Genomic DNA, 27,012 nt, shown 5'->3' with positions numbered 1-27,012 from the left:
CCATGCATTATTCACCATATTCTTATTATCTCCAGTGATGTATCCATCGCAGTGCTTTGTATAATTTCACCATCGTTTTCTGAAGTAACAAATGAAGTGTATCCAAAGCACTTTCTCTTGAATCACTTTTAAGTTCATTATCCAAGCACCAACATCACAGATAGCTTTCCAATTTGCATATGCACTTCAATAATTGTCCAAAAGTGGTCTGCAAGTCTAGAGTTCTCTCGATAGTTTCGATTAACGAAAATAATACAAATTGTAGGTTTTGTTAAAAGCTAATATCATGTTGAACCATATTTAATTTATAATGATACATTCACATAGACATACATATATATTTATATATACCATATAACACCCTACATTTGTCTAGCACAGGTTGTATTTCAAACATTGACCGCATTCTGAAGTGCAGTCTTGTCATCAACAATAATGTTCGCCGCCGTTGTGGATGGGTTAGAGCTAAGCAATTGCTTAGTTGATGAACTCGATGAGTAGCTATCACTGGAACTGCGCGTGGACGCTGAATTTCCGCTAACCGGGCTGTCCAACATATCTGCAAAATAAATCAAAGGTTTACAGTTAAAATGTGGTAAGAATTATACAATTTTCATTATTGTTTTCCTTTTCTAGTATTTCTTGAATAGTTCACCACATCTTTTATTTTATCCATGTGGCATTAAAAGTGGATTAAACAATGTGTTCAAAAATTTACTCGCATTTTTTTCACATTATCAAAGAATAAGCGTATTGCCACGTTACTAATAGCTGGATTAATTATTTGTGATTTGATTACCTGGAAGTGAACTGACATTATTGATCTTTAAGTCAACAACGCCGCCGCAAGTACTGTTTGCGGGTCCCACAATGTTACCCACTGAAGTGGATTTTTTGTGCAGATTCTGGATCTTTTTCACAGTGCTGCTGTATCCACCGCCGATTCCAATTGAGCTGGACATGTTGGTGTCGGATGACATCGTCTCATGACGACTTCCGGAATCTCCGCCCTTTGTCCGTTCGCTCTGACACAATGGGCTCAATATATTGTTTTGTGTGTCATCGGGTGTATAATAATCCGACTCCTCGGCACTCAAGTTGGCTGCCAATAGGCCAGCTGGCTCTGTGGATGGCTTTTCACAGTCGGCCAGATCGCCGGTATGCTTAATTCGTTTTAGGGAGGAGTCACTTTTGCGGGAAAGAGAATCATGGCCAGCAATGTCTTCTCCAGCTGCATCACTATTTGGACTTCCTCCGTCCACCACATCATCATCGTCATCGTCATCATGAATACCCAAACTGGCCACCACTTGTTTCAGTGACTTGCATGATGTATTTTTGCTTCGGCTACCTGGCGAAAGCAGCGGTGACAGCTTCTCATTTTCGCTGTCTTCATCGTCGACGACATCGTGATTGCTACCAGATTGATTGTGCTTCTGGTACTTCAGCCCATTGTGGCGCTCATTTATGATGTGCACCTCCTGTATGTTTGGGGAGCAAGTGAGTGTCGGCGTTGACGTTGCCTTTGACGATGACGTTAAAGAAGGCGTCGACTTCTTGGGATCGCTTTCAATTTCCACCACAGATACTGTTGATGTTCCACCGCTCGTTTGCGTTGTGAGTGTACTCATCTCGTTCGTTGTGGTGCAAGTCGATGCATTCTTTTTAATCTTTGATCGACGTTGGCTACTCGACTTGACGGGTGATGTGGCCTTAACGTTGTCGCCGCTGGTCATCGTTGAGGCAGCCACCGTTGAGCTGTCCATGATGTCATGATCGACGCTTCTATTGTACAACAAAATAGAGCACATGAACACAAGAAATATTTAGTAAATTCAATGTGGAATTCAATTTCAATATAGAAATATTGTTAAAGACAAACCAAACCTTCATCTTAATTATCACACTTACTATAAAGACTAATTTCTTCTACATTCTAAATTGATCTTGTTAAATTGGAGGTAATGGGTAATTACATTAATGTTGTACAGCAGAAAATCATTATTTTGTTCGTCTACTCAAATGCCTCTTGGCATTAAAATGCAAATAAGTCAAATATCTACAATTGTTTCGTGACTGCGATAAGTATTTGTTAAAATACATGCTGGAGTTTGTGTCTTAGCTTTAACTTAGCGATGAAAACCTAATGAAACGTATACTTTTTAATTGGAACTCTTAATGCACGATCGATTCTTGTAAGTTATAAATGTGATATTTATACCTGGCACGCGTCACTTGTGGCGGTCCATTAAGAGCTTCAATCAGCGAGACCGGAATAAATCCTGGTGGAATGTCAATGGGCGTCGATTCACCACCACCGCCAGCAACTGAGGTTGGCGTATTCTGATGATGAACCATGTGCGAGCTGCTGCTGCTGATGCCCTTCTGCACGGCTCGTATTTGGAGCAGCGCACGGAATGGTGCCCGACAAATGGGGCAATTGTTGGCTTGGTAACGAAGCGAATCCGCGCACGAATTACACAGACAGAGATGGCGACATGGCAGTATAAGAGTGTCGCGAGTCTCGCTCATGCAGATGACACACTCGCTGCCATGGTCATCGATCTCTTCGTCTAAGGGCGATTTGTTCACCGCCTTATTCTCGATGCCATAAATCTCTTGCAGAAGATAGCAGAGGCCATCGACAAAGATCTTTTGCTTGAGTGCACGCAACACATAAGTCGTCGTCTCTGGATGATGATCGATCACACAAATGGTTGTGTGCGACTGACGACACTCCTCGTTGCCCTCCTCGACCACACAGTGTATAGCAACTGGATACTGTTCGCGTCCAGCATTGTAGACCAGATCATCTTCTGGTATCAGCTGTGGGTTGAAGACGTGGCTCGGCTGGGAGAAGCATTGATTGATGCCCTTGTCATAATGATACGTTTCCGATGTGAAGGACGTGAGCAGACCCTCGCGTTGAGTCAATGTAACTCCACTGAGACTCACATCCTCGGTGCAAAAATAATGAATGGTGATAGCGCATTTTGCATCCGAATCGAACGTAAATTCAATATTGTAGCAAGAAGAGCTTGGCGAACCGATAATCTCAGTGTCTGTTGCCGTTGTCATGTTACATATCACATTGCCATCGACTTGAGTGTGATTGCTGCTGCTTTCACTCAATTCTCTTGTTTTCGCTTTGTTCTCTGTGGCAGCATCGACGACATCAGTTTGCTTTTGGTTTTTATTATCGTTTGGCACACGCACAAAACGCACAGATTCCTTGCGTATGTTGACAAGACTTTTCAGCGTTTTCGTCGGCTCATTGGCCTGTGGCGGCGGATAGGGAAACGCTGTGGGGCGATTGCCCAGAAAATTGAGGTCGGCATTTTCGCCAAACAAATATGATTCGGGCTGGGGCGTGTCGAAGCGTTCGCCTCCCATTATAAAATGGGTGCTAAAGAAATTTCCAATTCGTGGTGGATATTTGTAGGCATGATTGGTGGAATGGTCTGCTTCCTCGACAGCTGCATTTTGCCTGCTCACAAAGTTGCCCATTTATTTGATGGTTTGTTCGCTTGTAATTCCTGTTTTGCTGATTGCGATACTGTGTTGTCTTTTCTTTCGCTAACAATTATAACATTCACGCACATATTTCTTCTATGTGTATGTATTTGTGTCAAAAACAGAGACGGCACCGATAATATCGATAACAACGATGTTTTCCTCTCGCAATCGCTAAATCCCATGCGATATATCGATTGGCAGACTGATATATTCCCTTCATTTCTATTTTAAATGCATAATCGCAAATGTCAACCATTATACAGCTCAATTGTTTAAAACACACCTAACACCGAACAGAATTAATTTAAAAAATTAATGTGATTCAAAAAAAATTTATTAATGAAATGAACATATTTACTTTTTATATAATATGCTATTTAGCAAAATTGTGATGTATATTAAATTAGATAAATTTTTGAAAATAAAAATGTATTTTAAAATAGCTTTTCACCTCTATCGTCAATAATTTGCACTGCGATTCCGCCGTTCGCTCAGGCTGTTTCAATTCCAAGTTGTTTCAAACACTTTATATTCGATAGCAGTGTCTCTAAAACTTAAAAAATTGTCGATAGCAATGAAAATGGAAACATGTCCAATTACAAACTATCAAACAAAACGTTTAGAAAGCTCACTGAAATGCTAGTTAATTCAAACTCTTTAAATAATATATATTTTTAAATGCACTAATTAAATATGAATTAAAGTTCACAAGAAATGTTTGAACGTGATAAAATGTTTTACACAATGAATATTTTATTTCCATCGAAATTTTTATTATGATATTTACACTAATGATAAATAAGTTTTGGATTCAAAATTCAAGCTAACTCTTATGAAAGAAATTTTGTATTTTCTAATTTATTGTTAATGCTAATGCTGCCCCAGAAAATTTGTCAATAGCTTATTGTGTTGCACAAATATGCGGTCTTCATTAACATTCAATAAGACATTTTAAATTCGCACATTAATTTGTGATTACATTTAACTTTATTATATTGCATGTTAAAGTGTGTTATATAGCTATCAACCAAATAATATGAAATCCTAGTTGAGGGAATCAAATTAAGATAACCTTTCTTAGATATTGATGGAACACTTTGAGAAAATTTGGCACGGCACGATTTTACATACCATTGTAAATGGAAGATCGTAGATGAGCCTTAATTTTGTGGATTGATAAGTTACCAAAGACATTTGATACAGAAATTATTAAGTCTAAAAATTTGAATGATTGACAATATTGACTAAGAAAACACATCCATTTGCAAGTTTGTAGATACAATTTTTTGGTTGAGCAGCTTGCTTTTATTTGTAATTTATAGTGGCCAGATAATAGTGGAAAACATAATGTACATACATCCATAATAATGTACATATTTTTTTTTATATTTTGTACTTTTTTTGCTTAACTACATAAGTTGCAGTTTGTATACTACTTTTAATCGAAAATATAAAAAGTGTCTTTCGAAATTTCCTGAAAATTTATTAAATTTTTAGCATGTGTGTTTTGCATTTGGCACGTGCTGGAATTGCACTTAAAGTCATTTCGTTCTTTGCAATGTTATGTGAATTTTTGCGCTTGCCTTTTTGTTTCTATTCAATCACTTTTAGTTTTCGAAATCGATGTTTTCAACGATGATCAGACGGGTAAACAGCGATAAATTCTGCCAATTGTTAATATCGATCATAGATATTCATAAGTATGTATGCATATACTATACGTTATAGATTTGAAGATCAATCTACAGTTAGTTGTAAAATTCAAATATCAATTGGAATTTATTTGCTGTATATACCAGAAGTAGGAGATGTTAACAAATACATTTTAATTTTAATTTAACAATTTACGACTAACCGAAATTTTAATGAGTTTTTTTTTAATTTGTTAAGATGATCTCAATTTATGTAAGCTCAATAGTTTACACCCGTAATCATTACTTTTTGGAGGTGCAAGATATTTTCTCATATCGGCATCGGTCACAGTATCAGATTATTTGCTGACTATCGGTAACATTTTAATTTATTTCTTTAAAGTTTGTTGGCTTTTGTAAACATATCAATTTGGAATACATTTTATTATTCGACAACTGGCTTTAGCGATTTCGGGTCACGACTGATATGTTATTTGTTATTTGCTTGCCAAAATATCGATATACAAAAAAGCAACATTTAGCTATGAAAACAGAGCATTCTGTCATCCTTAGAGGTCACATTCAGGAAACATTTTGTTTACTTTTGCAACTATTACATTATTATTATTATTATTGTAATTCATATTGTTACAATTCACGTGACGTTGCATAACAAATAGACGGTGATCGAATGTGAAGCGCTTCGTTTCAGGAAGGGGTATGTAATATACTCAAATCATATGTTCCTGTGGTCCAAACACGTTGTGTGCGCTTTTATGAACAGTGAGAGCAAAAATTATTGGAATACCGAATATCATTTGGTTTGTGAGGCAATTGCTTAAGTATTTGAGCGATCATCTACTTTTATTTAACGGCTGAATTATAATATTGGGTTTTGGTTTTTTAGTGATGTTACTGCAATCCCACCGGATGAAAAAAAAAAACAATGTCTGTGTATGTTTGTTAACACAATCGCTGCCAGATCCGGTCTTGATTGTACCTAATCTTAATCGGAAAGTAAACATGAATAAGACCGGCTAGTGGCACAATGTACTTTTTAGTCAAGTGGCTAATTTACTGCGTCATATTAATAATTGAGTCCGTATACAAATCCAGTTCTCAGGTATGAATGTTATGAAAATCGCGCATAAGAAGTTAATATAGACAGTTTATCTAGGGCTTAAATGAATATAACTATGACCGAATTATACACATTGATGTCATTCAAGAAATGTTTCAAATTTAAATACGTGTGTACGGATTAACAACATAAACACACATCTGTCTTACGTTTTTAAATTTAATATCATACAAAGAAACTATGGTCTGCTGACAATTTTCTAAAATATAATATTGGAACTAATTATTCCATTTATTTAGGGCTTATTATCCGATTAAACCAGAAACATCTGAAGCGTATATACTTAAATGATATGACTTTTAAATGATTTTTTAAAAACAATAACTGATTTGTCCTCTGTCATCACGTACAATGACTTGGAAACTACAGAACTCTTTTTGTAAATAACTTGTCTTCATTAGGATTGAGGAATGAGAGAAATGTTTTCGTACATAAACTACAAAAAATTCTATATGGTTTCCTTCACGTTTTTTAAGATAAAAGCTTTTGTTTCTACATATGTTAATGTCCTATGATAATTTTGTTTTTCATAAAGCTATTAATAAGAATGATCTGATTAGGAGAAAATGCCTTTATGATCCGCTGTATGTTTGACCTTCAGTATTATAGTTTGATTACATTGTATTTCCTATATTTCAAGATTAATGGAACAATTTTACGACTTTACGATTTTTGTAATCATAAGTTTTCGACTTTTACCCTGCTAGATGAAAATTGTCCAATTTATAGCAAGTGTCGTTTCAAAACAATTATAATTTTTATTGGAAATTTGAAAGCGGCCTAAATGGGTTAATATTCTCATCGTTGATGTATCTCTACATGTAGAACATTCAATTCATCACACACAGTATGTACAAAATACAAAAATGCCTAGACTTTGGGAGCACTTGAAGGCCCCATTAATTTTGCTATGCTATATATGATGCTCACATTGTGACTAATCCATCAATATTTTGATTATTCTATGACTGCGGATAAGTAGCTTAACTTATTAAAATTGGACTAAAATTTGGTTAAAAACAATAATTTACATACAAATACATAAATTTGCGGGATAAGGGAATGATGCTGTCGATCTAGGAGATGCTGAGGAATGTCCGGGTCTGGGTCCGAGAGTTTCTTTCATATGAGATGTTAAGTTCTTCACTAGCTCTCATTTGTTTCATTTAACTGCTGCCGAAGCGGCTTTCGCAAGCGTTCGCGACTTTCGCTTCTTCAACTTGGTCTTCACTTTGCGAACCAGACTGACGGTGTCCAACGATATGCCGCCGGCCGTGGTCGGTTTGTTGATCTGCACGGAGCTGCTGTTGCGGCGATACTGCACAGCGTTATCATCGTCAACGACGGTAGTTGGACCACTCTTGAGGTGCACCAAACCAGCGTGACGCATCCGCCTCGATACTCCGCCAGCACTTCCAGCCACTGTGTTGCTGACTATCGATTGTTGAACTGCAGTCACCACAATGCCGCCAGTCTTGAATTTGCTGGCTGTTCGTCCCCCGGCGGACTGTTGTTGCAAGCCAACTGCAGATGCATTGTTCATTTGTTCGGTGCCCTTGAATATCAGTCGTTGCATTTGAGTCATTTGCTGTTTCTGTGCCGCATTATTGTTGCCGCCAGAGCATCCAGTGTTGTTGCGTGTGCGTGAAAATCGCGTTACCAGCTGCGTTGTCTCTGCAATCTTGATAATGCTCGACTTGCGCTTGCCCTTCCCAGTACTCGCAACCACTTCACTATCGCTGGCCGTTTTTGTTCCCTTTTTGGGTTTGCTGGTGCGCATCTGGACATGCGAATCGTCCAACTTGACGCTGGTGCTGGTGCCGCCCATGAGGCGAGCGTGCATTGGTTGCAATTTCTTGTGCTCCTGCTGCCACATTAGCAACTTCTGTGAGCAGGCACTGCGAAGATGTAAATTACATTTTGTGAATTAGTATCGGAACTGAACAGAGAAGAAAGAGATACGGAGGCCCCATAAATTATTGAGAGCAAGGTTGTGATCACGACATACTTTCATCGCTTGTACTTACTATCGTTTTTCGATAGTTTCTGTAGTGAAAAATATCTGAGCGAAATGCTGACGTGCTGGCTGAACTGAACTTTGTATTACAATTAATTCATATAATTACAAAATTATAAAGCTCAAACCCAAGCTCATCAATGGTAGACATTTTTCATGAATTTAAACAGTAATCTATTGAAGCGATCTATAGATAGTATCACTCTTTACTCACTTGAATAAGTCCACTTGATCGACTTTGCGTGATCGACGTGGCGCACCTACATAAGCGGGCGGCAATGGAGTTGTTGCAGTTCCTCCTGCAGATGCCATCAGTTCCTTATTGCTAGCACCAAATACATTCTGCGCCTGCCCGCCTCCGGAACGCATCGCTGTGGCGGCAGCAGCAGCTGATGCCATTACGTTAGCCAACTGAGGATGTGCTTTGCATTGATTGCCCTTGTACCAGGCGAGAGGTCTGTTCTCCGGCTCGCCGTGTGCTCCCGTCCATATCTTTTTCTTCAATGACAACTTCAATTGCAAGTCGTCAGCGTTGCCACCATTTCTTTGCTGGGCAAGCGGTATAAAATTGCTAGGTACATTGCTACAATAAAGGGAATATTAGTCAGGCATAGCTTTGTATTTTTGAAACATCAGGGCAACAAACAAGAATCGAACTGTTAACGGTGTAAATAGAACTAACCGATTCCGAAACAGGGCAATTTATACAAGCAGGTACAAACTTTCTTGGTTCATAATGAAATAATAAAGTAAACGGTTTCTTTTAGCATTCGGGTTCGAATAGCATAAAGAGAGGTTCATATCCTCTTTCTTTTCGAACGTTACTCACCGTCGTGGAGGCGCCCTGTATATCTTCACCGACGGCTTGGGCTCTCGAGCAAAGAAATTTGGCCTGGCATGGCCGCTTTCCTGATTGAGATTGTGCCAGGAGTAAGTGCGTCGAGCAGCAGGGGAAATTGCATGGCCTGTTTTCACTTGACTCACGCCCTCTTGTTGCTCGGGTGCTGTACGTGGCGTCAACTTATAGATTTCTAAGGTCTTAACGCCACCGGGCCCAGTTATCTTCGATGGTGTTGTCACGATCAACTCGGGCGGCATATGATGGTGAACCGCTTTCGGTTTCTTCACTACCATATCACCGATTTCCTCGATATAGCGTCGCTGCAACTCGCTCTGAAGTAATGTGTGACGCAGTGGCGCCACTGCCCCGAATCCCTCTTTACCTGTTGGCGAAAGCTCCTCATCATCTGTAGAGAAATGCAAGTCTGACCCCGGATCGGTGGTAGGCAAGTCAAGTGCTGTGCGCGCCACTTCGCCACGTTTCTTCAAGGGCTTGCTTCGTACTCGCTGCCGTCGATTCTAAAATATATGAATATCGTTAGTGTTCCAGGAGCATTAAGTATATCTATGTAACACGATAAACCAGAGGACTTTATGTGAAAATCGGATGTGTATTATAATTTACGTAGCGTAATAATTTTATACGTTTATACCCTTAAAGCAAATATAAGTGTATCGATTTAACGATTTATGTTGTCGATTTCTAAATCCGAAACCCAAACTGATGAAAGTTGTGTGACCCTAAAAATGTGATAGCATGTCAGATGTTAAGATACCTTATTCTTACGACGGAAAATAAAAATTCTTCTGTTTGCCAACCAAAGTCGCAAGTTGCGATCGATTCGCGTTTTGCGATTAATCGCCTTCGATTTGCCTTTTTCGATAGGCATGAATTTCTTTTTCTTGATTTTCTTACGAGAGGATTGCTGCTTACTGGTTTGCTTGCTATCGCTATTAATATCCGTAGCTATATCCGATGATGACTGAGATACATTGCTCTCCGAACTGTCGAGGAGTTCTGTGTTCGATGGCCGTGTCGACTTAATTGTGGTTATTTGAACATGTGTATTACTTGTTCCCACATTTTCATTGAGTGAACTTAGAGCCACTTCACCGCCCGTCATACGCTTGTTACTAATCGCTGTCTTGCATCCCAATTTATGACGACGACGCTTGAGTCGTGCCAGTGCTTTGAATTTCCGTTGGAGAACCGGCGAAAAATAGATTTGGTCCAGAACGTGCATCACTTTATGCATTCGGCGTACACGAAACTAATGATGGTTGTGCACGAAAGCATTGATGACATACATATGCGACTGTGCATTAAGATAGACCCGATTTAGATGGCTCAACTAAATTGCATGATTTGTTATGATATTTTTTAGCTTCTCTGAATTAGAAACAGACTAAATCTGGAATGCAATTGAGCCAAGCCTTCTAAATGCGGATACTTGAGGTGTGAACCAAATGAGAAAAAAACACCTACCTTACGAATCTCATTCATGACCTCAGGCGAACTGGGCGGTGCACGGATTGGTGCACAACAAGGACCTTCCAGGTCTGAAGCAGCTATTGAATGCTTGCCTTCATTGTCGGAACTGGAACTGCAGTTGCCCTCGTCACTAAATTGTAAACAGAAGATGTGTTATTACAAATTTGAGGTAATTCGATATAAGTCAAGATTGAGATGTTTTGATTGACAAGATGGTATATTTTATACTCTATGGTATAATGTAAAAAAATATAATATATCGATATATCAAATATATAGCCATTTATAAATTTTTTATATTTGTTTGGTCTATTAATTTGGTAAATAAACTCGATCCGTGTTGAGTGGTATATTTTATACGAAATAGTATATCGATATACCAAATATACAGTCGTAGGTATAGTTTAATATTTAATCAGTCAATAAATTTAGTATGTTTTAAGGGGTGTATCTCGCAGTCGAGCACACTTGTCTGTAGGTTTAAACTTGTTTTGAGTTTAGATCGGTTTTACCTGACATTTTATGACATTACAGTTCACTAACGTATAGAACATTTTTCTTATACCTGAACTTTATATATAAATTGTACACTTATCAAGCCAGCTGTGCATTAAAATCTTACAAGTGTTATACATTATCTGAAATACTTACCTGGAGTAATCCGATAATGGAATGTTTAACGGTTCATCGGCACTTGAGCCTTCGCGCATCAGTCTTTCAATTATTTTGGAGCGTAGTCTTTCCTGTTGTTTGAGTAAATTTAAAATCTATTGTAAATGTTAATTCATTAGGATTAGTGAAAAAATACAGAGTTTCCAAAAAAATTAAAAGAAAGAATAAAATAAAAACAAATAATATGTATACACATTAATAAAATTGTTGTGGTTGGCAAAGCTGTCTGAAAACATAAAAAAATAATACTATGAATAATAATCTCTAACTACATCAATTGTTTTTTAGACGAGAATTTTATTTTACAGTACACGGCAAACTACAAAAATCGTACTTAGGCAATTAAAATAAAAAAACAATTGTGAGCAAATGAATTATGAATGTGCGTTTCGATGCTGTGCTGTAAGATGCTTACTCTAAACATACAATAGTTTTATACTTAAATATATGTATACGTTTGTACATATATCTACATATATATATAGATAGAAATATAAATATATATTTATAGAGATATGTTTCGAGTTTGATACATAAAGTGTTAATTGGTAACTCTAGTATTTTGAAAAAAAAATTAGAAAAACTGCGATGAACGATAGACAGCATTCAAATTCAATATTTGGCAACATTTGTTTTCGTTAATATTTGACATAGGATTTGATTATATATAACCTGAAGCCAATGCTAAACGCACATTCAATCTTCAAGATATGGTTGTGTCAGGAATATAGTCAACAATATAGATTAGCTAAATATAAAAGTCGAAACACACTTCCGATATAAAAATAGACGAGTGAGATTCTTATTTTTTTGTTGGCACCATCAATACTGCTAAACTGTACTTTAGCTATAAATAATATTTAGAGCTGGCCAACCAAAATTAGTATGAACAATATTTACTAATAATTAATAGGTGCCGCTTAAACAGACGGCTTAGCAGAATTCGAACAAGGAAAGCGATATATCGAAACTATCGAGGATTTGTTTGTTTAAAGCATCGCAAAAATCGATGTTTTGGCATCACTAAAACACAACATTTCTAAATTTACAACAAAAAGCGGTTAGCTGGCGATATGTTCAGTGTAACGCGAATGGAAATCGTTTCCTAGGAGACACTTTTCTCCACAGAACGTTTCACTTTGATCTTGTTGTCGCTTAGAATACATCCCTGATCAGCCATTTTTTGTAATTTCAATGCTTTCTGCTCGCGTTTCTCGCGTTTTCTTATCTTTTTAATTTGCTTAAATAATTTAGCATGTCGCTTTACTTTGTTCGGATTTTCATCACAATAGTCCAATAAAGTCTCACAAAATGCACGGCCCATGTGCTCATAATCCTGTCGAAAAAAAAACAACAAAAAACGAATTTATAACTATCGATGTACTATCGCATACGATATCGCATACCTGTGTGTTAAAATGAGTTCCTTTTCGCGAGCCCAGCGAGGAACCGCCAAAAGAAGCCTCGATTGTATAGCTGTTTGTAATGCCAAGCATCCAGACAACAATGCGTCCAGTGCCTTCTTTACTTCGCTGAATTTTAAATTTGCAACTTTCGAACGAAAACTGTCGAACAACACAAAAACATTAAACGATAACAAAAAAAAAGGTAGCTAAAGATCTTAAGCCCACCCGATCAGCGCTGTTTTTGTGCAGCATCAAGGGAAAGACCTGCTCGGTAAGTCTCTTCTCCGGATTGCGTTTATTTTCACAGCCATATATAAATATATTGTGCTTGCGTGAATGGGCGTGCATATCACAATACATGGCAACTCCGCATTCTTCAATCAGTCTGAAAACGTGGATGGAAATGCCGATTATTGTGTGATCAAGTAAAATCTTAAACAAATGCATTACAAAATTTTACTTTGACTGCAGGAGTTACCTTCTAATCATGGCTTTTGTATACCAAATCGATGGATATGTCTCTCGGATAACAGTTCGATACTGACGATTCAAGTCTTTACCAGTTAGCGAATTTCGAGTGTTTCCCACAATAACACCATCAGGGTTCAACATCGGCACCAGTTTGAAAATAAATTTATGACGCAAGCGTTTGGCAACCGTTGTGTCGCCAGTTATAAAGTCCATCAAACCCTTCATCATCCAGGACGATGGCGTCTCACTGGGATGAACACGAGCCGACACCACTATTGATTTCTTGCGCTGTCAATGAAATGGTGTTTGGTAAACAATTATTCCAAAAGGAGAACCGATAATGATCATTCCACTTACGCGCATTATATCCTCATTATTGGATGGTGCCGTGACGGTGAGATAATATACATTATTGCCAGCTAGTGTGCGACAAAGAAGCCGGAGCTTACAAAATTTGGATTTTACCGGATGTCGCTGTATCTCCATTAGATAGTCCTATTAACGAGATAGTACAAATTTAATATGATTATATTTTAGGTTTATTTACTTACTTGTAGATCGCTGTAGGTGTAAGGATAACTGTGGGCAAAATACACTGTGTCATCATCGTGCTCAAACTCGATGGTGAATGTCAATGTGTAGCTTGAATTGTCCTCATCCTCCTCATTAGTGTTATTGCTTCTACGAATGAATATTGAAGTCGTTATTAATTGTTGATGGAAGTGCAAAACTATCGATGTTTTTTTTGGTTTCATCAATAGTTTGCCAACTCTAACCGTATGGAAATACTTACTCATCGTCGTTGCGATAGTATGAAATGTTATTGCCACATCGACGCCATCCCTCGCTCTTCTCTTTAGCACCCAGCGTTGAGTACATGACGGGTCGCATGCCGTCATTGTAAAGACTATCCGACTTGACCAGATTCACAATGGAAAAGCGATACAACATGTTGCGATGCGTGCGTCTAACGCGAAAATAGAACCACTGTTTGGATCGGCTCGTATAGAGATCGGGCCGTAAATATAGTTCATAGTAGGTGGGCGTGATCTGCACTGCTTTAGCTAAGTTACCGGACTCAAAGCGTGACTCAAACTCCAGACTATCGTACTCCTCGGCGTTCATTGGATGGCAGTTGGTCACAAATTTGGCACCACCCACGGCTGAGCGACTAAACTGCATTTGGGGAATATCATTGGAAATGGGTTGAGATTGAAACGATGATGTGGTTTCATTAGTACTATCGATATCTGGACTGGGCGGCGGCGACTTATCGTTGCTTAGTTCAACAAAGGTGCTGCTAGTATTGATGCTTTTTGCACTTAAATGCGATAACCCCAAAATATCTGACGAACACGTTACAGGCTCAAATCCGCGTCGTCGCCCTCTTGCAACAGCTGCAACTGCTGCCGCCATGCTCACCGTTTGTTTGGGCGATGAGGATTGAGCCAGTTGTCCTGTTGCTTCAGGCATTTTATTTTCAGAAGCTGAGGGCAATTTCAGTTTAAGAATTCGTCGATATAGACACATTAAATATACGTGTTATACATAAGTATGTTCAAATTTCCATTTCAAAAATATTAATATCATTTCTATTAATAAATGTACAAAACCTACAATATTATGTACTGATATATATCAATCAAATAACTATTTATCTTAAAGTTTGCATTGTATGCCCTAAAGTCTTGGTAAATTTTATATAATTTAAAAAAAGTTCGATTTAATGAAAATTCAAGAATACAATATTATATACTGATATAACATATATCAATCTAATAACTATTTGTATTAAAGTTTGCTTGCTCAGAGAAGCAGCATTGTATGCCCTAAGATCTTGCTAAATTTCAAATATTTAAAAAGGAAAATTAAGAAAAATTCAAGAACTCTCTTTAACCGCTTCAAAATTAAGAAGAAAATCGCTGTTTTAAAGTTTTTCTTTCCAGAATACTAATTCTGTGTTTTGTGCCTATGCTAAGAAAAGTTTAGTCTAACATTTCTAGTAAGTCATACTTGGTATAAAAGCATTTGATATACATAAATGCCATGGTGTTGGTTTGTACTTTAGAGTGTGATCTTTCATCGGCTATCTTACATGGTAGGACGCTCTCGGTTTCATCTCCCACTAGAGTATCCGTCTCAGATACAGAGCTTGAACTGGTGCTGGGAAGTTTATCAGCACCACCGGCCAGACGACCAGGTGAGCATTCGCTATCGCTCATCAATATATCATCGAGAACATTATGATTATGCTCTGCTTTACCATCGATGGCAGCATTGCATTTCTTGGTTGGATTTGATAGGGATTTGTCGCTGGTGGTTAAGCGGGAGGGGATTTGGAAAGCAGCTTCCAAACGCGATATGTTTGATTTAGGGATTCGAAAAGGTGTCACAGCATATCTGTTATTCTGTACCTTGCTTGATGTTGAGTTGCAAGTGGTTGATGGAGGCTGCTGCTGGTGTTGCTGCTGTTGGGTCTGCGGCTGATCATTCTCGATGATCTTGTCGATGATCATCGTCTTGGGCACTTTTTTGCCAAACTCACTGAGCACGTAATAAGGGGAAGCCGGCTTGTATTCAGTACTATTGCTAGTCCAAATATCTTCGATATCGCTGGATTCTTGGGGGGCAGTATTTGTGCCAAAGCATTTATTCTTGGTTTCACTGAGATTGGAAGGACAGTTGAGAGTTGTTTGCTCGCCGACTTGTCTTGTCTCTTTGCCCTCGCCACTTGTGTCGCCGTCATCGTCTTCTTCATCTTGCGAGTTGCTCGTCGATCGATCATCGACGCTATTCAATATCTTCGATATGCTATTCAATTGACCCTTTGCATTTCGCATCGTCATTCGTCGACTGAGTGGTGTGAAATCGTTTCTCGAGTCTGAAGAATCATCGGAATCTTCGCTAGACTTATCCTCAGCTTTCGATTTGACATTTGAGTTTTCCTGTTTCAATTGTTGAAAGTCATTTAAACAATGAAAGGAGAGCATGTCCCTACTACGAGTATGTATAACAAACCAACTCTGGCCCACCCCAAAATGTCAAATTAATTTGTGCCGACGGTGCATGCTGGCAAAAATGTACAAAGATATGGCAGATGGCATATGAACTACTCACATAGTTGACGGCACTTATAGGACAATAAGTGAACACAATAATACCATTTTCCTCTCCTACAGGACGCGGCTTCAGCTCATTGCCTGTTGGCACATTAAGTGGTTCTGCTTGGGGCGGAACATAGGGAATGTGTACAACTCGCTCCTCAATGACCTGGGGGGCCAGGAAACAGTTAACAAATTATATTAATGCACTTCATGTTTACTCACCTGACATTCTATCGGCCATCTGGGGGCCTGCTGTGAGCAATCATTGTCCTTGTCCTTCGGCAGTGCGAAAAGATCGCGCGGTTCTTTCAGTCGTGCAATAGGTCTCAATGTCTTTTCATCAGTGTTAAGTACTAATTGATTAGTCTTCAGACCTTTCGATAGAAAATTTCCAAGGAAGCCAGCTATAAGGCATTTAATAAATTAACAACATTTCTAATGAGTAAACTCGAAATAAAATCTCAATTTTTATCCTAATTAGCACAGTACAAAATGTGATTGTGTTTCGATGTGTAAATACTTAAACTTGCTTTGATTAATACTCGGATTATTTACATTTAACAGATTGTTGAAAAGGCAATTTTAAATTCACATCTTTGGTACGTAGAGATCGATTCTTGTTTCGCAACAAGATTGAATTATTGAAAAGACAAAGTTAATGTTATTTTATATAAAACAGGTCGGAAATTTCTTTCACATGGGGAAATTCTTCTCAATGCGTATACGAGATTTGTGCACTGTCATGGTCAATTTTCATAGGGCAACGTATTTAACAATTGTTTTATGGGAAATATCGGCACGATCGAGCTGTGATTTCTTAGTGTTGTTTCGAACCGTTAAATTTTCTTATGTTCATTTCAATTGAATGTAAAAGATAGTGATAACAGAGTTTTTTTTAACAATTGTTTTTATTAATGTTGACATTCAATTTTATAACTGAAAAGGTTGTAAACCTTTCGAAGTAATGTGTTATTATAGATATAATTAATTTACACTTTTCATATATTCACTTTGTTTGCTACAGACGTATTGTTTTTTATATTGCCTTTGTTATCTACTATGATAACACGTCTCATCGACATTAACATATTTATGTGATGAGCTAATTTGAACACTGCTCAGCGTTACCAATAGTTGTCTTACCAGCAAAGACTCCAATGTATTGGTTTTGTTTATTTGATTTTCCGTATTTTCACCTGTTAACAGCACTTTTCGAATTGCACAAACCGAACGCGCTAAAAGTGTCAACGGTATGTTCGAAATGTGTGTTTATACACAAACTTATTTGACGATTTGAAAAAGAAAGCATAAAAATGCGAAAAAAAAAACTAAATACTTTGTGAGGCCCAATTCTCGAGAAATAATTTTTTACTAATTGCTGTCGTCGAGATGGTGCGACGTTGCTGCTTGCTGGTTGTTCGCTGTTTGCTGTTGACTAAAACAGAGAATTGTTTGAATATGTTGAATGTTTCATTCGAGGCAGTAGCAGCAACAGCAACAGCAGCTAGCCTCTCGTCGTCAATATGTACAATTGTAGCCATCATCTCCCCTCAACCCCTTGCCAAATGGCGTTTTCTCCTCATTGCCCCCACAGTGGCCAGCGGGGCTAAAGAAGAAGCAAAATGAGAAGCAACGCCATCAAGTAGCAGTGAATATTATTTATTGTCGATGAGGAGAGCCGCTGCCACAGAGCAATATAATAACAGAAGCAGAAGCAGAAGCAGCAGCGAAGCTTTCATTTTTGCACTTGCACCGGTAAGAAGCATTCGATTCGAGTCGATTCGACAATTTTGCGAGCTTTCCTTTCTCCTTGCCTCGGAGCAGTCGATGGCAGCTTTTGGCAATTAAACATAAACAAACACATTGATGCCAGAGAATCTATTGAAATATCTGTTCGAAACAACCGAAAATACACACATACATATATACAGACGATCGTACGTACATCAAATGTTCATATGTACATGTGGAAGAGTAATTCAAATAATGAATGATGCGTGAATAGTTTCATTAATCAATGTCTCTAAAATCAATCAAAATAGTTCAAGTCGAGCGATATTACGATACTTTTATTCCTTTCTTTTGGATAAAAGTACCAAATACCAAATAAATACCAAACTTCTCTGAACAATGAACATTGAAGTTTTAAAATTCGCCAGAAATATTAATTTACAATAATTTCGTAGCAAATGTGCATTTAAGACGAGCGATATTCTGTCACTTTTTATTTCAACTATATACCAAATAAATACCAAACTTCTTTAAACAGTTAAGAATTGGGTTTAAAAATCGGATTCAGTCGGGAATATCAATGTACAATATTTTCGTAGCTAATGTACAATTAAGGAAAAAGATATTATGATACTCCACTTCCTTTTTTTTGAATATAAGTACCAAATACCAAATAAATACCAAACTTCTTTAAACAATCAACATCCGATATGTATGTTAAACTGTTATTCTCAAATTCGACAGAAATATTAATGTATAGTATAATAATTTCGTATTTAATGTAGCGTGTATGTAGCAACATTGTTTGTTTTAATATGCACTTTGACACATTTTATGGACGTAAGATACGAGTATTTTTGCATTCGTAAAAATGTGAATGTACATAAATATATACATATATATATATATATCACTTTCCACCCAGAGCAATGTTCGCATGATGTGTGCTTGCTTCGGGTTATATTGATAAATATTTATTATACATATGCATACATATATGTATGTACGTACTGTACTAAAATGTATTCAGGTACATACATACATACGTACATATATGTATATATGTATGTGTGAATGACTGCTGCGTGCATACTACATACATATTTATGAACATGTACATTTTTATGAATGTTCATATATGTATAGCCACATTTTGGGTTCATTCACATCGCCTCCGTACGTACATACGTACATACACATGTATGTAAGTGTGTATGTATGTTGTTGGTAACAAGGTAAACTTAAAGGTGCCAATACGGCGCATTTTCCTGTGTATTCCTGTGTATTGCAACCAATAGAAATAAAACTTTGGCTGTGCAGCAGAGAGACATCACTCATATGCCAACAATATTCGTGCTATAATTATTTTGCTGCAATTAATTTATATATGTTATGTTCATTTCGTGCTTCTAAAACATTTTTCATTGAATCTAAGACGTTGATGTTTTATTAGCTGTTCTCCTTTTCAAATTATGCGAATTGTGCTAAAGAGTCCGTGAATTGCACACAACTTATATTATGAAAGATTCTTGAAATGCAGCCAGTCATTGAAATGTGGATGAGAAATGTAATAGTTCAATGATTTAATGTAATTCAATTTAATAATCTTGAAAGTGATCAACCTTTGATATTATTACTGCTTACTATTGCATTTATTTTGTGTTATATCTATCTATCATATCAACAAGAGAAAGTTCGTCATCAGCAATCAATATGTTGTTGGACAAGCTTTCGACAAATCGTTGTGGACATAAAGTTGTTTATTTCCCAACTATGTAGGTTTATTGAACACACATTAATTCGAGTTGAACAGGTAGAAATTAAAACCTAGTTGGGTCGGCTTACCAATATTGCCAATGCCTAATTGCCTCAGAAAACAATTCACCCCAATAAGATAGTGTGTTAATTTTGTTTGGATTGTTGTCATAACAGCGCGACAACAACAACATTTTGCAATGAGTAAAGCATTCCTTCACTCATCAGCAACAGCAACAACAACAACAACAACAGCACAAATGCCAATCTACTAAATGTTCTCCACATATTTACCTTCTTTTCCAGATCGATTTTGGTGGAGCAAATCATTGCTAGCTAGAGCTATATTTTGGAACAACTACGATTTGGTATGAATCTCAGATAGCAACAACAACATCAATAACAACAACAACAACAACAACAACAATACTACCGTGGTGCCCTTAACACAATCAACTTGAACAATTTAGAAATTAAGCAATGTGAGTATTAGTTGAATAGTTTTTCTTGGATGTATAAAGAATGGGTATTTCTTAGAATATTTGAGAATGGACGGAAGCCAAATTAATTATTTTCAAGTTTCATATTGTAGGCAGAAGACTAATTAAATTGTGTGATTAGTTCATACTCCCTCAAAAAAATATATTTATTATATATTAATGTTTATAATATTATATTAGTTTCACTTCCTCTATGTTGGTATCTCATGGAATAACTAAGATTATTTTGTTTGCCTGGACGAATTATCTTGTAAAATCTAGAACCAATTTTAAAATTTCTTTTAAATTTTCTCAACCTTTTCTAGTCAAATTTCACATGCACAGTTAATGAACGGAATATCAAAATATATACACAACTGATAGCTAGTGAATGAATGAACTTAAGAGCAACCTTGAATCAATTGTCGTGTAAAAAAAGAAAGCTGGTAACATTGAAAACTTTTGATTGAATATTACCTCCATTGGATGCTGTTAGTGTGCAAACAGGAAACAGTTGAGCCTGCAAGTATTGAACACGACCGCCGCTGAATCCGTTCATATCCATCATGAATATTACTCGTTAGTGGTTATTTTATGCACAACAAAAAAAAAGGGAAAAAAACTTCCAAGCATTGAACACAATAATTGTATTAACTTCTTGTCAACTTCTGATCATTATTTGTGGCCACATTCAAAAAATCCATTGCAGTTGTAGTTGCAGTTGCAGGTTGCAGATGATACGATACAAAGACGAAAGACAAAAGAAAAAAAATCCCGTCTACTCTTGTAGTAGGTTCATTTACATTCCACTCTTATACTCGTCCGTCTACTAGCGGCGTTTTATGCGGCATTTCGTCGCGTTGTGCAAAATCGAACTGAGTCGTTTGTCGTCGCTCTGAGCCATTGAGGTCGCACACTAAAATCGGCAACTGTTATAAACAAATAAACAAACAAACAAAGACAAGCTAGTCGCTATCGTTGCCTACTATTCTCTGTTCTGTTCTGTTCTGTTCTCTGTTCTCAGTTCCAAGACGAAGTACAAGGTAGACCTACTCTACTCGAGTCTGTAGTTTGATTTACGCTCTAAATGTGAAACACAAAAAAACAAACAAAAAAACCCAAAATAAGTATATGCACTACCAAGCAAGCAGCCAACCAGCCTTGGATACCTTGGTTGGTAATCGCTTTGCCATAAACTACGTTGTACAAATATTAAATGGCGCCCCACGCCCCCCCGCACCCGGCCACGCTGCCACCTTCGACCGCGATTGGGGTTCAAATCGACGCCACGTACGACAAATCTGATGCCATCAATTAATTTGTCAAACAAAACAGAAAACAAAACTCTGATGTATGTCAATTTCTGGGTGTACCACACAATTATGAACAACGATCGTGTTTCGATTCGATGCTGCGCTGATGTTGCTTTTGCTTTTGCTTTTGGACACATACCAAACAGGTGTCGCGACAATTTGCTAGCTAAAGTGTCAGCCAGGCAGGCAGGCAGGCAAGCAAATCGTCCCCAGCAGAGGCAGCAGCATCGCAATTATATCACCCAAGAGCAGGCGGCAATGATCTTGATCACAATATTTATGTATTTTCTATTTTGGCACGCTGCTGTCGTGGCTCTCAAGGTTAGCGTGTTTAAGAGAAAATTCTTATATGTAACATTTGTTTACTGAATTGGCCCAATGTAGCCAATTTGTACGATTTGTATACCAAGTACAATTTCATCGGCTGCAACCGGGTATACTATAATCCCGGCTAATCTCTCTGCGTACAACTCTTTTGGAATCCATTGTATTCTATATCTTATTATTGTTCTACAATTTGTTGATGCTTCTAATGAATAACATTTCGGGATAGTAGACTTCGTATTAATCCCTTTCTGGGGAATGCAGAAAAATTCTTGCCTTAAATTTGACCACAAAGTATCTCAAAGATTTTTTGGTTTACACGAAAATTTTCACTTTACAACAATTTTGAATTGCAAAATCAATTTTTGTGATTTTGAAATGGCTTCGGACAGCCGACGACGACAAACGCTAAAGCAATTTAAGATATTTAAGAAATCGATGGTCGAGCTATTATTGCCTACAGTGATTGCCGTCTATTTGTTATTGAATTCTCTACATTTGAAAATTTGAAGCGCAATGCATGTCGAAACGGTTTAGCCAAGACATTCGAATACGAAATATCCTGTAACTATAATCTTAAGTAATACTAAAAAAAGGAAATTTGTATTTAATTTGTAATGAACTCTATCACTATGAATGCGATTTTTATTTTCTGATCATCATCATCTAATTTATAGCATCTTCTCAAGATAGAATATGAATTGTAGCTCATTGCTGTCAACAATGCTCTGCAAATCCCTTGGGATTTTTGGCAATTGCTTTTCAAAACATTTAAGCAAAATGTTTTCATTTAAGAAATGTCACGATTTTATTTTTAAACTCATTTTATGAGTCGCGCGACAATTTATTGCTCACATCTGTCCATGGTTACTGCAATGGGGTTCCATGAAGTACCAAATTGGCAACATCGTCCCACATTGAAGTCGCTTTTCGGATCAGAGGCGATTCCCGAGCGTATAGAGAGACCAGGTCAGCTCTCTGGTCGATAGCTGCTTGTAGCAATGATGCCAATAAATCTTTTTACAAAAAAGATTGCTACAGTGAAGTGCTGACTATAAAATACCTGTTCGCATTTGTACAAGTTTTAATTCGCAAAGTTCGTTCCAAGTTGACTTTAAAGCTAATGGGTAATTTCGTTTGTAAGTATTTTAAATATGCATAGGTATTTTTGCTCTTATATAATATTAAAAAACGCACATTTATGGTACTTTTTGGATTCTAAAACTTTTGGATTCTAAAAAAAACATTTATGACACAAAGCTAAAAAGTCTTCTACATGAATGTAAAAATGGATAAGCCAGATATATGTATGTGTAAGATTACATATGCAAGGATACATCATAAACTTTAAAATATCTTTTGAGAAATTGACTGTAGTTGTCACAAAACTAAAATGTACACAACTTATTATAGATGCAGTTCACATACTGCACTTTTAAAGAATTTCAGATCAGTTGCTATGAATGAAATCATGAACAAGTGCAGCAAAGTAATAGCTAATATTAAATGAAAAATAATATTTAATGATGATCGCAACAAATACTCTCTACTCCATCTACATAACAAATCTACACTGAAAATGTGCGTACTTGTATTTAATACGATAAACCAGCAATTTGCAGCTATGCCATCAAAAACCAGTTCCGTTTTTATTTTCAGCCAAATAAACGAGGAACAACGCGTCAGTGTGTAAAAGTGAAGAAATAAAAAAACAAAAGTAACAAAAAAAAATGTTTTTTTTAACTACAAATGTCGAGTATAAGTTTGACAATGTCTGTGCTTTGAAATTAGTATTTACAAATAATGTTCACAAGATGGACATGAATATAGATGAAGTAATTCAAAGTAAGTTTCAAGTTTCTGTTCATTTTGTGATACACTTTCAATATTAGTAATTTGCTTAAAGCTTTTTAAAAGTTTGCATAGATTTAATTATTTCCGATATACTGTATAAGTCGAATATGCACAGTAAACTACATAAATTCTGTGTTCTTAGTAATCAAAAGTATTTATTGAGCTTATGATACCAAAGGCGATGCTTAAATAAACTTGTCTACAATACGGTGAAAAACAGATTTGCTTGGTTAAAAAAAAGTAGGAGGGCTACAGTCGACTGTAAAATACCATTTTGAATAAAAACAAGTAAGAAAGCTACAGTTGAGTGTACTCGACTGTGAGATACCCGCTTCCCATTTTGAATAAAAGCAATATATTTTGCGGTATTATTCTCAAAATATACCAAATATACTGCAAAAATACTAAAAATATACCAAATGGTATATGTGGTATACCGATATAGTTCCGCATTCAAAATATACCATAGACTGCAAAATATACCAGATTGTTAGCCAAAGCAACTAAAACGCCTAGTAAGTAGGCGTTTTTGCCATACACAAGTATTTCTTTAACAATTTCAACAATTTTTATCTGATCGCAACGAAATTCTCAGGAATACTATAGTTATTATTATACATACATAAAATACATACATAAAATTCACAACTCTAGCTTTAAAATTACGCTTGTTATTCGATTTTTTCGATTTGGGGGCGGCGGAAGTGGGCGTGGCAAAAATTTGAAACAAATTTGATCTGCGTGCAAACATAACAAATGCTATCGAAAAAAAATTATAGCTCTATCTCTTATAGTCTCTGAGAACTAGGTGTTCATGCGAACAGACGGACAGACGGACAGACACACAGACGGACAGACGGACATGGCTATATCGTCTCGGCTGTTGACGCTGATCAAGAATATAATACTTTATAGGGTCGGAGATGCCTCCTTCTACCTGTTACATACATTTCCTGTCGGCACAAAGTTATAATACCCTTCTACCCTATGGGTAGCGGGTATAAATATACGTATTTTGAATCAAAAATATACCGAATAAATATTAAATTATACCGAATATAATAGTTGATATATCGTTGAGGTACACTACATTCGAAATATACCATAAAGGTCAAAATATACCAGATTGCCATACAGAAGTATTTCAAAAACAACTTCTACAATTTTTTTTCGATCGCAATCAAATTCTCAATCAATCAAATATTATAGAAATTATTTTCTGTACCAAAATTCGTACAAGTCTATATTGTCACGGCTGTTGATGCTGATCAAAAATATTCATATATACTACTTCATGGGGTCGAAGATACCTTCTCTGCCTGTTGCATACGTTTCATAGAAGCACAATGTTATAATACCATCTTATGGTATGAGTGGCGGGTACAAAAATACCAAATACCATATGCTTAATCTTTTTCTGCCGGCAGCCATTGTAAGGGGAAATACCCTTTGTACTTTTGGATACTATTTATGGTACACCTCGCTGTACTGTTTGTATAATTGATTGACTTGGATATTTTTAATTGTTATTCAGCATTCACACGGTTGGTTACATAAGTGTTTTGTATTCTGCTTACGACTGTAACATAACTTTCTTTCTGGTCTTCGCATTTGTAGGTGCTTTAAATACAAGTTAAAAATGTTTGCGAACGTTTTGTTTGCTTACAAATAGGGTGAGAAGATCTCGATGTCGCAATCTCTTATCAAAAACAATATAAAGATTAGTTTGGTCAAATGCATTCACAAACTGTTGCACATTGTAAAACGGATTCAAATAATTTCTAATTTAGGACACGCTTGAATAAATTTAAAATGTGGCGAATTTGATTTTCATGAACTCTGCGCTCTCGCTTCGGTCATAATTCAACTAGCATAAATATTTAATAAATAAATTGGAACTTACCATCGCACTGCTTCTGATATTGTGATTCAATGTTTTCATGTGCCGCCCTCGCCGCCCAATTGTCCTTGGCGCACTTCTGCATGTTGCTCCGCTGATCCTGCCCAGAATCCACGACGCTCTCCTCGCCGCACAAATGTTTGCTTCTATCGAATTCTGTACGAGTAAAAATTTATGGTTACGATTAGCTGAACAATTTTTAAATTCGTGTTGGTTTTTTTGTTTTCAAACGTATTTTCTCGTGTTCATATCAAACTTGTATTCTGCCTGTGTATGTGTGTTGACAACAGATAATCTCTTGGCCTGCTCTGAATTCTGAATTCTGTTTAAAATAAATTTGCCAATTGTTCCCCAACACACTTTGATGTTGGTTTCGAATTTTCGGCTCTTATTTAAAAGCAAGTTTATTTGATTTTAGTTAAAACCATATTGTATCTAATTATAATGTCCCTCGATAGTCCTTGTTTTCTAAGTATTTCAACTTTTAATCCTTTTAAAGTGTCCTATTCTTGTACTAAATTAAATTAACGAATCATCTTAGACATTACGATTTTTGAAATGTTTCTTTATTAAAAGATGATAACAATGTACAGAATATTAAACTTATCCATGTAACTTAAAGATATATTTTTGGAATATCTAAAGACGCCCCTCGACAGAAATTTCGTAAAAGAATTTTGGAGTAAGAGCTGAAGAGAACTATTTACCGTATTTGATACATATTGTTTCATAGTCCGCAGTCTTTTTCGCGTCTTTGACGACTGAAATAATTGTGAAAGTCTATTTATAGATATCGACTACGTCAGCAGGCCAACTGCTAAACCGATTCCATTTGTTTGGTCGATAACTACTGCACAAGCGACAACAGCCAACGGCCAACAGCCAACAACCAAAAGTAGCAGCAACAAAAAACAATAACAATAGCAACGGCAACGGCAATGGCGAATAAACATATTGGTGTCACAGAGTCTTCGGCTCAGTTTAAACAGCATTGTAACTCTAAAACTAAAACTCTTCAATAAGTGGCCGCAATCAATTTAATAGTGGCAGAATTTTACATTAATTTACCGCATATCCATCCGTGTATTTTCAGTTGATTACTGCCGATTTTAAACTGCCGATTTTTGACTGACAATAAAACAAACAATTAATAAACGAAACAACCAAAAACCAAAACCAAAACCAAAAACAAATAAATAAAGCAAAATGGGACGAAAAATTACGGTAGCTGTGTCAACTCTAAACCAATGGGCACTCGACTTTGAAGGAAACATGGTCCGAATTCTGCAATCCGTATTGGAAGCCAAGGATATGGGAGCCAGCTATCGAACTGGACCGGAGTTGGAAATCTGGTAAGTAATGCTTA

The 27,012-nt window shown here is 36.7% G+C and overlaps 3 protein-coding genes across 13 annotated transcripts in view; 1 reads left to right on the top strand and 2 right to left on the bottom strand.

Annotated features, from left to right (window-relative positions):
• Positions 1 to 259: 259 nt before the first annotated feature.
• Positions 260 to 3,632, bottom strand: LOC133847987 (E3 ubiquitin-protein ligase MGRN1). The gene is made up of 3 exons (XM_062283348.1): positions 2,222 to 3,632; positions 800 to 1,785; positions 260 to 559 (listed from the first exon to the last, which is right to left on the bottom strand). The coding sequence occupies exons 1-3, from the start codon at positions 3,505 to 3,507 to the stop codon at positions 390 to 392; spliced, it is 2,442 nt and encodes an 813-aa protein (XP_062139332.1). The 5' UTR covers positions 3,508 to 3,632; the 3' UTR covers positions 260 to 389.
• A 2,065-nt stretch (positions 3,633 to 5,697) lies between these two features.
• The window catches only part of LOC133848750 (glutamine-dependent NAD(+) synthetase), a 31,221-nt gene continuing 9,906 nt past the window's right edge, over positions 5,698 to 27,012 (top strand). Inside the window, exons 1-3 of the mRNA XM_062284433.1 lie at positions 5,698 to 5,865; positions 20,083 to 20,258; positions 26,740 to 26,998. Of these exons, the coding sequence (XP_062140417.1) occupies positions 26,853 to 26,998 (146 nt within the window). The 5' untranslated portion in view covers positions 5,698 to 5,865; positions 20,083 to 20,258; positions 26,740 to 26,852. The remainder of the gene's footprint in view (positions 5,866 to 20,082; positions 20,259 to 26,739; positions 26,999 to 27,012) is intronic.
• On the bottom strand, positions 7,011 to 25,925 carry LOC133848747 (cytosolic carboxypeptidase Nna1). Of its 11 annotated transcripts, XR_009895295.1 has the most exons (18): positions 20,733 to 21,116; positions 16,513 to 16,694; positions 16,304 to 16,456; positions 15,282 to 16,131; positions 13,980 to 14,673; positions 13,738 to 13,867; positions 13,544 to 13,681; positions 13,194 to 13,474; positions 12,941 to 13,100; positions 12,716 to 12,874; positions 12,480 to 12,645; positions 11,289 to 11,406; positions 10,632 to 10,767; positions 9,922 to 10,416; positions 9,135 to 9,664; positions 8,520 to 8,888; positions 7,324 to 8,186; positions 7,011 to 7,256 (listed from the first exon to the last, which is right to left on the bottom strand). XR_009895295.1 is itself a non-coding variant. In XM_062284423.1 (17 exons), the coding sequence occupies exons 1-17, from the start codon at positions 25,729 to 25,731 to the stop codon at positions 7,451 to 7,453; spliced, it is 5,379 nt and encodes a 1,792-aa protein (XP_062140407.1). In that variant the 5' UTR covers positions 25,732 to 25,925; the 3' UTR covers positions 7,011 to 7,450. The 11 variants fall into 11 exon arrangements, 10 of the variants coding, with proteins under 10 accessions (XP_062140407.1, XP_062140406.1, XP_062140409.1 ...); XM_062284423.1 differs by lacking the exon at positions 20,733 to 21,116 and adding an exon at positions 25,650 to 25,925 and having other exon boundaries at positions 7,011 to 8,186; XM_062284422.1 differs by having other exon boundaries at positions 7,011 to 8,186.

The sequence above is a fragment of the Drosophila sulfurigaster genome, chromosome X (assembly GCF_023558435.1).
Source record: "Drosophila sulfurigaster albostrigata strain 15112-1811.04 chromosome X, ASM2355843v2, whole genome shotgun sequence".
Taxonomy (NCBI): Eukaryota; Metazoa; Arthropoda; class Insecta; order Diptera; family Drosophilidae; genus Drosophila; species Drosophila sulfurigaster.
This window is presented reverse-complemented; position numbering and strand designations above follow the sequence as displayed.

What these genes read in the sequence shown, in the direction of transcription:
- LOC133847987 (XM_062283348.1), bottom strand. Translation starts at nt 3,507, where the DNA reads ATGGGCAACTTTGTGAGCAGGCAAAATGCAGCTGTCGAGGAAGCAGAC. An exon ending in CCACAAGTGACGCGTGCCAG is followed by an intron (nt 1,786 to 2,221) that starts GTATAAATATCA and finishes GTTGTACAATAG; the next exon opens with AAGCGTCGATCATGACATCA. An exon ending in TAATGTCAGTTCACTTCCAG is followed by an intron (nt 560 to 799) that starts GTAATCAAATCA and finishes TTTATTTTGCAG; the next exon opens with ATATGTTGGACAGCCCGGTT.
- LOC133848747 (XM_062284422.1), bottom strand. Translation starts at nt 20,823, where the DNA reads ATGATGGATATGAACGGATTCAGCGGCGGTCGTGTTCAATACTTGCAG. An exon ending in ACTAACAGCATCCAATGGAG is followed by an intron (nt 16,695 to 20,732) that starts GTAATATTCAAT and finishes AATGCCTTATAG; the next exon opens with CTGGCTTCCTTGGAAATTTT. An exon ending in ACAAAAGCCATGATTAGAAG is followed by an intron (nt 13,101 to 13,193) that starts GTAACTCCTGCA and finishes CCACGTTTTCAG; the next exon opens with ACTGATTGAAGAATGCGGAG.